This window comes from Hylobates moloch, unplaced genomic scaffold (genome assembly GCF_009828535.3).
Source record: "Hylobates moloch isolate HMO894 unplaced genomic scaffold, HMol_V3 SCAFFOLD_4, whole genome shotgun sequence".
In the NCBI taxonomy this organism is placed as follows: domain Eukaryota; kingdom Metazoa; phylum Chordata; class Mammalia; order Primates; family Hylobatidae; genus Hylobates; species Hylobates moloch.
The window spans coordinates 758743-768798 of record NW_026652279.1 but is presented as its reverse complement, the minus strand read 5'-3'; the positions used below and the strand labels follow the sequence as shown (position 1 = coordinate 768798).

Genomic DNA, 10056 nt, shown 5'->3' with positions numbered 1-10056 from the left:
GTTGTAGGAGCAGAGGTTGTGCTGGTGGTAGGAACAGGGCTGGGAGTAGTTCCAAGACCAGAGGTTTTACTGGCTGTAGAGGCAGAAGTTGTGCTGGTTGTAGGAGCAGAGGTTGTGCTGGTGGTAGGAACAGGGCTGGGTGTAGTTCCAGGGCCAGAGGTTGTGCTGGCTGTAGAAGCAGAAATTGTGCTGGTTTTAGTGGTAGAGGAAGCAGAAATTATGCTGGTTTTAGTGGTAGAGGTTGTGCTGCTTGTAGGGACAGAGGTTGTTCTGGTTGTAGGGGCAGAAGTTGTGCTGGTGGTGGGAACAGGGCTTGAAGTCATCCCAGGACCAGAAGTTGTGCTGGTTGTAGGAGCCAAAGTTGTGCTGGTCTGTGGAGTGGAGGTTGTGCTGCTTGTAGGGGTAGAGCTTGTGCTGGTTGTAGTAGCAGAGGTTGTGCTGGTTATAGGAACAGAGGTTGTGCTGATTGTAGGAGCTGAGGCTGTGCTGGTTGTAGGGGCAGAGGTTGTGCTGGTTGTAGGGGCAGAGGTTGTGCTGGTTGTAGGAGCAGAGGTTGTGCTGGTTGTAGGAGCAGAGGTTGTGCTGGTGGTAGGAACAGGGCTGGGAGTAGTTCCAGAACCAGAAGTTGTGCTCATTGTAGGAGCAGAGACTGTGCTTGTTGTAGTAGCAAAGGTTGTGCTGGTGGTAGGAACAGGGCTGGAGTAGTTCCAGAACCGGAGGTTGTGCGGCAGGAGCAGAGGAACAGGGCTGGGAGTAGTTTCAGGACTAGAGGTTGTGCTGGTTGTAGTGGCAGAGGTTGTGCTGCTTGTAGGGGCAAAGGTTGTTCTGGTTGTCAGGGCAGAGGTTGTGCTGGTGGTGGGAACAGGGCTTGGGGTAGTTCCAGGACCAGAAGTTGTGCTGGTTGTAGTAGCAGAGGTTGTGCTGATCATAGGAGCTGAGGTTGTGCTGGTTGTAGGGGCAGAGGTTGTGCTGGTTTTAGGAGCAGAGATTATGCTGGTGGTAGGAACAGGGCTGGGAGTAGTTCCAGGACCAGAGGTTGTGCTGGTTGTAGAGGCAGAGTTTGTTCTGGTTGTAGGAGCAGAGGTTCTACTGGTGGTGGGAACAGGGCTGGGAGTAGTTCCAGGACCAGAAGTTGTGCTCTTTGTAGGAGCAGAGATTGTGCTTGTTATAGCAGCAGAAGTTGTGCTGGTGGTAGGAACAGGGCTGGGAGTAGTTCCAGGACCAAAGGTTGTGCTGCTTGTAGAAGCAGATGTTGTGCTGGTGGTAGGAACAGGGCTGGGAGTAGTTTCAGGACCAGAGATTGTGCTGGTTGTTGGGGCAGAGGTTGTGCTGGTTGTAGGGGCAGAGGTTGTTCTGGCTGTAGGAGCAGAGGTTGTGCTGGTTGTTGGGGCAGAGGTTGTACTGGTCTGTGGAGTGGAGGTTGTGCTGGTTGTCACCAAAGCGGTTGTCCTGGATTTCTGCCAAGAGGAGGTGCTCTGAGTTGGGCTAGTGGCTCTCTCACTTGGGGTGCTAGGAGCTGTCACAGGTGTGGAGGTCATGGGGCAGCCTTTGGGGGTCTTGCAGCAGAGTACGCGCACTTCGTAGTTGAGGCACATCTTGAAGGGTCCCTGCTGGTCCTGGTTGCGGCACACCAGGCCCTCTTCACGGCTGCACTGCACCACCTGGCCCAGGTGTTCGATGTTCACCTCTGGGTGGCTCTTGGCTCGGCATTGGAGCCTGGTGATCTCCTCGGGTCGGCAGCAGATTTTTTCCCCACTCTTGATGATGTTGCTGTAGGTTTCCTTGTCCCCGCCATGGGGTCCAGGGGACGGGAAGTCCACGTCGAACCACTTTGTCCAGTTGCACCGGGGATGACAGTCTCTGGTGACTGGTCTGGTGTGGGTGCCCTGTGTGACACTGGTTGCTGTGGTCCTGCCCCTGGAGGTGGCCGTGGGTTGCTCTGTGGAGGCCGAGGGCATGTGTCTGGTGACGGTGGTCAGGGTCTGAGCTCCGGTTGGGTGTGGAGTCGGCCGTGTCGTTGTGACAGTCTTTGGCGGTCTGGTGCCGTCTCTGCACACGTTCACTGTCTCACAACACTGGATGCGGATCTCATAGTTGTAGCAGATGGGTGGGAGCTGGTTCTTGTTCAGGCAAATCAGCCCCTCCGTGCGGCTGCAGATGACATCCTGCCCCAGGTCTGCCAGTGGCGTGTTGGGGAAGCTCTCTGCCCGGCACTGCACGCTTCGAGGACTTTCACAGAATGTGTATCCTTCGTCTCTCAAATTTTGAAATGTGTCAAAATCTCCACCATTTATTCCGGGAGCAGGGTAGCTGCCGTCGATCCACTCAGTCCAGGTGCAAAGCTCCTGTAGGCAGGAGGATGTGCTGGCCTCGGTGGGGGTGGGCTTGCTGGAGACCACAGAGGTCCCCGGGGCCGTGGTCGACATGGATGATGATGATGTTGCCGGCACTACTGGAGGGCCGGGAGTTGAGAAAGTTTTTTTGACAGATGTAGCGGTACCTGGGGCAGGTGTTGTCCTGGCTGTAGAGACAGCCACGGGGCCAGGTGTGCTACTGGGGGCTGAGGAGGCTGAGGCCCGGGTTTCAGTGGTCTTGGAGGTTGTTGGAGGAGTGGTCTGGGCTGGACTGCTAGAGGTGGAGCAGGCTAGGGGCGTGCAGCACAGGACCCTGATCTGGTAGTTGTAGCAGAGCCCCGATGCCTGCTCCCTGTTACGACAGGTCAGCCCCACGTCCGGGCTGCACTGCACACGCTGCCCCAGGACTCGGAGCGGGACTCCGGGGGCATCCTCGGCTCGGCACTCCACCGACCTGGGTGATTCGCACACCCGGTACCCGTGGGCGCGGAGGTTCTGCAGTGTGTCGAAGTCACCGCTGTCCTTGCCCCGTCCAGGGCGGCTGACGTCCATCCATGGCGACCACAGGCACTTTTCCCCACAGACCGGCGGCAGCGAGGCAGAGGCTGTGGGCGGCCTTGTCCTGGGAGAAGGGCCTGCTGTGGTGGGCCAGGCGCTGCTCGGAGGGCCTGTGTGCGCGCTGCTCGGGCCAGGGCTGGGGGCGTGCGTGGAGCTCATGACTGTGGGTAGAAGAGAAGGCAGCTGAGCATGAGGGGCCGGCACTTGGGGGCCGACCCCGCCCCTCCCTGCAGCCCTGTCAGCGGTCTGGGGCTGTGCCAGTGGGCCTGTCTGCCTGTCCCCACCCACGGTCCCTGCTCAGAACCCACATGAGCGGCACAGGTGCTGAAGAGCCAGGCGAACTGACTTGAGTTTTAGGGAAGTGGCTCCCAGGCCATGCCCTGAGCAGGGTCCACACATCTGTGTCCCAGAACACCAGAGTTCCAGAGCTTTCTACTCTCAGAGCAGCTCAGATGATGCCTTGGGGCCCTGAGACATCCCCCAGGAGAGGGCGAGGACACAGGGGTACCTGAGCCCTGAGCGGCATGAGGCAAGTGGCAGCCGTGCATCCCCGGGGCCAGCCTGGGCTGCCAGACCCCTGACACCCCCATGAGGCCAGGCCCGGGGGCTGCTAAGGGCAGGACTTGGACGCCAGGCCTACCGGGGTGACCTGGAGGCCAGGCCCTCCCCACTGCAGGTGGCTGGAGGGGAAACAGCAGGTCATCCCCGAGCCCGACTCCCTGCTCCTCGGTCCCTTCCTGATCCTCAGAGGCTGCAGCCCATGCCCAGGGCTGCTGTGACCTCAGCGTCCAGCAAGGGCAGCTGTGCCGGGCAATGGGAGGGGCTCACCCCGGGGCTCCTCGGCTGCATTTGCCTTACCGAGCGGGGGTGTGGAGAAGGAGAAGGTGGTTGGGGGGACGGGGGTAGTGGGGCTGCAGGGGTAGACCCTCCTCTCAATGGTGCCGTTGGCCCCGCAGTGGGCGGAAATGCAGCCACCCGTGCCGTCCGTCGTGTGGTAGATGACGTCCCCTGGGTGGAAGTGCCGTCCATCGTAGGTGCAGACACAGGCTGTGGGGACAGAGGGGCCAGGCCCGTCAGAGGCTGGGCACAGACAGAGACCCCCGGACTCCAGCCCCAGGGGCTGCCGGCCGCTCACCCTCAGCTTTGTAGGTGCACTCCACGCCGCGCTCGGTACAGAGGCTGGAGACAAGGAGGAAGGGCAGGCCGATGCGTGGGGGCAGCCGTGTGCCTTCCACGGGTATCCCATACTGCCAACAGCGGGCAGGGAGCAGCTCTGACAGGGGTGGAGTTCCCTGGGCACTGCATTGTACCCCCGGACTGGGGGACAGGAGGCCGGCCCCACCTGGGTCCCAGCAGTTGTCTCTCCAGGGTCAGCCCAAGGTCCCTCCCTCGTGGGGCCCCTCCAGTCGGGGGCCGGGGAGGTGGGTGCCAGAGTGGAGCCATTACTTTCCAGGGGTGATTTTAACGGGGACCCTGGGGCTCCATCTCGGCCCAGCTTTCCCCTGCCGCCCCATGAGCCCCTCGAGCCTGCTCCCCAGAGGCTGTGCTGGTTTTCTGCCCAGAGGAGCCCTACACCCAGTCCCGCCTCTGGGACTCAGGACATGGGGGTGCTGGTCCCTGAGAAGCTTATGTCACAGACACCCGGGCCAGGACAGGACCCACAGCTTCAACTCCAGTAACGGGGAGGTCCCCAGCCCTGCCGCTCCCAGCCCCACCCAAAGCCCAGGCCGTGGCCAAATTCCCCTGTATGCTGCAGGCTCCACATTCCTCCCGCCAAAGGACTCACCAGGACTGGCAGTTCTTGTCCGAGGGCACCACTGTGCCTGGCCGGTAGGACTTCCCATGGACGTGGCACCGTGGTGGCAGAGGCGGTGTCGGGCAGGTAGCCACACACTGCATCTTGTCCTCATCAAAGATAGGAGCCTCTGGTGGGCACTTGGGGTAGCAGCCTGCGAGCCAGAGAGGCCAGAGTCACAACCAGACCAAGCGTCGTCCGCCTCGCTCCAGAGGGCTCCGCCCAGCCCCCAAGCAATGGGCCTTGTGGACAGCACTGGAATGTGCTGGAAGCTGGGGCCACAGAGGATCCTCGAGGGACCAGGAGAAGGCCACAGGCGGCAGAGCCCAGGCCACCCCTCCCGGCCGGCCCCAGCCCACCTTCCAGGCCCCGGACGTCCCGCAGGCAGTCTCCACGGGGGTTCCGGCAGGTCCGCAGGCAGGGCGCCCCACAGGGCTGGTAGTGCCACTCGCACTGGCCTTTGGGGTTGTAGTAGTCGCAGAACAGAGCTGCAGGGAGGAGGGAACAGAAGAGAGCTGCAGGCTCGGTGGGGCCCCAGGCACTCACTCGCAGAGGCCCCGCACCCCAGGGCTGCTCTAAAGCCGCTTCCCTCCCCTGCACCTCCCAGCCATCGCGAGATGGGGACAGGGGAGGGTGGGCCAGATCGGGACCCCCTAATTATCAGGGTACCACGAAGGCTGCCACCAGAGTGAGGTCTCCAGTCAGAGCAGCTCCAGCAGTGCCCATTCCCAGCAAGGCTCTGTGTGGGCTAGAGCTGGGCAGCTCTGCTGACCCCTCTGTCCAGAACATTCTAGCATGCCAGTGACGCCTCCTTCAGCCACGCCCTCCTCTCTGGGCCCAGGTGTTTCTGTTTATTTGGAAACCTTCCCCACCCCCCCATCCCCACGCATCAGCGGCGAGTGTGGTGGGGCACACCCTGCTGGCGCTTCCTGTTCTGTCCCAGGCGCCCACTCGCACTCACGGCAGATGCTGGGGGTCCGCCAGGACACACATAGGCCCACTTCATGACAGGCCTGGGCATAGGCGGCCACGGCTGTGCAGAAACACTCGCAGTCACCCCCTGAGTCGCAGGCACACGCGTCGCTCACACAGGCCTCGTAGTACCTGGCCGGCTCCACCTGAGGGAGGTGGGGCTTCAGGTTCCAGGGACCCCCCACCCACCCCGCAGGCTCTTGGGGACCGGGCCCGTGCTGGCACATTGACCGGGGCCGAGTTCCAGTGGAGCTCAGGGAGGGCGAATGCCCATCCCCAAGTGGCCGGCTGGGCCCACCTGGATATCCACAGGTCCCAGGGCTTCCTCGGCAGCCCTCGGGGTTAACACCCCCCAGGGCCCCGAAACCACAGCTGACAGGTGTCAGAGCTGGAAGCCCAGCCCCTCTAGGCGAGGCCACACCAGCGCCAGTCCCAGCAGCCCACACCCTTGGTTGGCAGCTGTCCCCCAGCCCCCATTCCCTTCTCCCTTCTGGGGCCTCCTTGGGTCACCATGACCCCCTTGGGCCCAGAGAAACGCCCCCCCGGCCAGCGTACGTGTGCATGGCAGGCGGTGAAGGTGGGGCCGTGGAGGATGCTGCACTGCTTCTGGGCCCAGGACTTGCGGAAGGGGTTGGCTGTGCAGGGGTCCTTTGGCTCCAGGGCGTCTGGGCAGGAAGGGGAGAGCTTCCAGCTGTTCCCGAACTCCTGCACGTCCCCCACCACGGACTGGCTCCGCGTGGCAAAGTCATTGACAGCGATGTCGTCGAAGTTCCCACACAGGCCACAGACCCTGCCCTGCAGAGGCACCGGGAGAGGTGGAGGTGGGTGCAGCAAACCCAGAAGGCCAGAGCCCCCGTGCCCCGCGGCCGCCTCCCCCTACCCAGGGCCCCCTGCCTCGCGTCCGCCTCCTCCCACCCAGGGTCACCCTGCCCTGCAGCCGCCTCCCCCCACCCAGGGTCACCCTGCCCTGCGGCCGCCTCCCCCCACCCAGGGCCCCCCGCCCCGAGGCCACCTCCTCCTACCCAGGGTCACCCTGCCCTGTAGCTGCCTCCTCCCACCCAGGTGGCAAACAGCGACCACAGGTGCCGCTTCCTCCTTCCCACCTCCAGCTACACCTGGGGAGGCCCCGGGCGGTGCAGCTGAGCACCGAGGGCTGGGGCCAGACGCAAGCCCCTCCTGGAGAAAAAGGAGCTGACGCGGCCTCGAAGGACCCGCCTAAGTCCTGACCCCGGCGCCTGTGCACGGCACCTCACTGGGAGATGGGGTCTTGCAGATTGAGGTAATGAGTGGGTCCTGAATCCAATGCCTGGTGTCCTTATAAAAGATGGAAACTTAGATCCAGTTACAGGGAGGAGGCCGCGTGAAGACGGGGCGGCGATCCAAGCAATGTGGCCACAGCCAAAGAGCACTGGGGTCCCCAGCAGATGCAAGGGGCCAAAAGGAACCCCCAGAGCCTTCTGAAAGAGCTCGGCCCTGTGGATGCCCTGCTGGACTTCCAGTGTCCTGGCTGTGGGCAGATCCGCCAGGGTGCGGGCCTTTGCTCTGGCCCCAGAACACTGACACCCAGCCAAGGAGTCTCCTGACCGCTGCCCTTCCCAAGGCTCTGTCACCCCCACCTCCCACCCCACGTCCATCTCTGTGTCTCTGCATCTCTCATCTCTGCCCACCTGTTCCACGCACCCCACCTCCAGGTTTGCAGGTGGCCCTGGCCTGGACTAGGGGCGTGGTCTCACCTTGAACTCGGGGCTGAGGTTGATGAAGATGCTGGTCTTCTTGTCCCACAGCAGCACCAGGCCGATGTCGGTGTCCACCACCAGGTAGATGCCCATCTGCCGGATGGCGTATGGCACCTCCTGGCTCTCGTTCGTCCCGATCACCTCCACCTTCCCGTGGCTCAGCTTCAGCTCGGAGCCCTGCACAGCAAGGGGTCACTCAGGGCCCCCAGCGAGAACCCCAGCCCACCTGGCCAGACGCTGCCACGGGAGCCTCCTGGAGGGCACGCGACCGCCCGGCCTCGCTCACCCCCAGGAAGATCTTGATGGCCTTGGAGCAGGTGGTCCCCGTGGTGCCGCAGGGGACATTCTCAGTGACGACACGGAAGGAGTCTTGGGCGCTGTCTTTCCCGCCACAGTGATTCTGGGGAAGCAGAGGCCGTCAAGGACCAGGCAGGCCCTACCCTTCTTCCCGCAAGAAGGATGAGGCGGGGACAACCTGTGTGCACCCTGGGGCAGCCGCAGAGAGGCAGTGAACAGCTGCGGGCCACGGGGGCCGCCGTGAGGACCCCAAATGCGCCGGCTCACCTGCACCAGTGTGTACTCGCAGTCTCCGTTGAAGCTGTAGCTCTGCCCGTCGAAGGTGAGGTAGTGGCCATCCCCGTACACGGTGCAGGTGGCCAGGCAGGGATCATCTGTGCACCGCCACATCCTGCTGTCACAGGTGCTGGGGGACATCTGGGGGTCAGGCTAGAGCACACACAGGGGTGCCTGCCTGGCTGGGTGCAGCCTTCCTACCCCCAGGGGGACCTGGCACCACAGACACGTGCCCACTGGGCCTCCCTGGCTGGGGCTGCTGGTGGCATCCAGCCATGAGTCTGTGCCCTGCGTTTTCCCGGGACCCCTGTGCTGGGGGCTCGCCTGTCTTTAAGGAGGGCCTCTGGTTTCCCGGGCCTGACACCCTCATGGGCTTTCAGCCCCCGGCATACCAGGTGTTGCAGCCCACCCGGATGGTCTGGCCGGCCCGGTAGCTGGCCTCATTGTGCACGCAGGGGCAGTCCTCCGCAGTGATGCAGCCGCCCTCGCCGTCCGCCACCAGCCCGTCGGGGCACACGCAGCCAGGCACACACTGGGGGCTGTACTGCAGGGCCAGCAGACACCACTGAGTGATGGGGCAGGGCATAGGGCCTGCCAGGTCCTCCCAGGGACAGCTCACCCGCACCACAGTGGAGGGACCACAGGACCAGGGAGTCCAGGAACACATGGGCAGGGGTCCTCCGGGACGTGGGGCAGCCCATGGCCTCATGTGTCGGAGGCTCACCACTGCCCACCCTGGGGGCAGGCACCCTTAGCAGGCGGGGGCGGATGGAGGGTCTGTCACTGGGGAGTCCTCAGGGGCTTACACAGGTCATGTCCAGGGTGTGGCAGCTCTTCTGACAGCCGGCCCCTGCGTCCCCGGGTGTGGCATTGCGGCAGTCGAAGAACACCATGGGTGCAGCACACACTGGGGAGGGAGGGGCCGTCAGGGGGCCCAGCCACAGGCTGCTGCAGCACCTCAACTGTGTGTTCAGGGAGGACGTGTCTGTGCCGCGTGCATGTGCACGAGTGTGTGTGTGTGCATGAGTGGGTGTGTGTGCATGAGTGGGGGTGAGTGCATGAGTGGGGGTGAGTGCATGAGTGGGTGTGTGCATGAGTGGGTGTGTGTGCATGAGTGGATGTGAGTGCATGAGTGGGTGTGTGTGCATGAGTGGGGGTAAGTGCATGTGCATGAGTGGATGTGTGAGCGTGTGCATGAGTATGAGTGTGTGTGCATGAGTGGGTGTGTGTGCATGAGTGGGTGTGTGTGCATGAGTGGGTGTGTGAGCATGTGCATGAGTATGTGTGTGCATGAGTGGGTGTGTGTGCATGAGTGGGTGTGTATGCATGAGTGGGTTTGAGTGCATGTGTATGAGTGGGTGTGTGTGTTGCATAAGTGAGTGTGTGTGTATGAGGGTGTGAGTGCGTGTGCATGAGTGGGTGTGTGAGCACGTGCATGAGTGTGACTGTGCATGAAGGGGTGTGTGTGCATGAGTGGGCGTGTAAGCGTGTGCATGAGTGGGCATGAGTGGGTGTGAGTGTCATGTGCGCGCCCACACCCTCCTTTCTTCCCCCTTGCTGCCTAGAGGGCACAAACCATGCCTGACACTGAGCAACTGATCAACAACCACCAGCCCCGTTGACTTGCGGTGGGGCTAACCCTGAAGCCATTTTTCAGAATTTCTTATGGAGATGAGGAGGCTGGGGGCCGCCATGCCTCCTTTCTGGCACTCACCAGAGGTGGGTGCTTGGCCTCCGATGCAGCTCAGCTTCCCATGCGTGCAGGTGCTGTGAGAAGATGGTGGTCAGAGTCTCACCCTGGGCCAGGAGGTGCCAGGGACCCCCCAGTCCACAGCGGGAGCTCTTACCAGACAGCCCCGCTGTCGTGCACCGACTCCCCATTGGGGATCATGGAACCCCTGTGGTAGCAGGGACAGTTGCTGGCCTGCACACACTTGCCCGTGTCGTCCAGGAAGGTGCCCTCGGGACAGATGCAGCCATCCACGGGGATGAAGCCAACACTGCAGGTGATGTCCCCCTCGCTCAGGGAGCGGCAGGTGGGCTGGCAGGTGCTGACATGGTAGTGGTA

General features: G+C 62.8%; 1 protein-coding gene across 1 annotated transcript in view; it reads right to left on the bottom strand.

The window, feature by feature from the left end:
- LOC116466527 (mucin-5AC-like) overlaps positions 1 to 10056 on the bottom strand; it is a gene marked incomplete at its 5' end in the record, with an annotated part of 18765 nt that extends 8709 nt beyond the window's left edge. Inside the window, 16 exons of the mRNA XM_032149212.1 lie at positions 75 to 169; positions 251 to 678; positions 1008 to 3073; positions 3771 to 3959; positions 4048 to 4091; positions 4699 to 4861; positions 5067 to 5195; positions 5669 to 5825; positions 6235 to 6474; positions 7413 to 7592; positions 7702 to 7815; positions 7980 to 8118; positions 8381 to 8532; positions 8795 to 8895; positions 9703 to 9755; positions 9836 to 10056. Coding sequence (XP_032005103.1) covers positions 75 to 169; positions 251 to 678; positions 1008 to 3073; positions 3771 to 3959; positions 4048 to 4091; positions 4699 to 4861; positions 5067 to 5195; positions 5669 to 5825; positions 6235 to 6474; positions 7413 to 7592; positions 7702 to 7815; positions 7980 to 8118; positions 8381 to 8532; positions 8795 to 8895; positions 9703 to 9755; positions 9836 to 10056 — 4471 coding nt within the window. The remainder of the gene's footprint in view (positions 1 to 74; positions 170 to 250; positions 679 to 1007; positions 3074 to 3770; positions 3960 to 4047; positions 4092 to 4698; positions 4862 to 5066; positions 5196 to 5668; positions 5826 to 6234; positions 6475 to 7412; positions 7593 to 7701; positions 7816 to 7979; positions 8119 to 8380; positions 8533 to 8794; positions 8896 to 9702; positions 9756 to 9835) is intronic.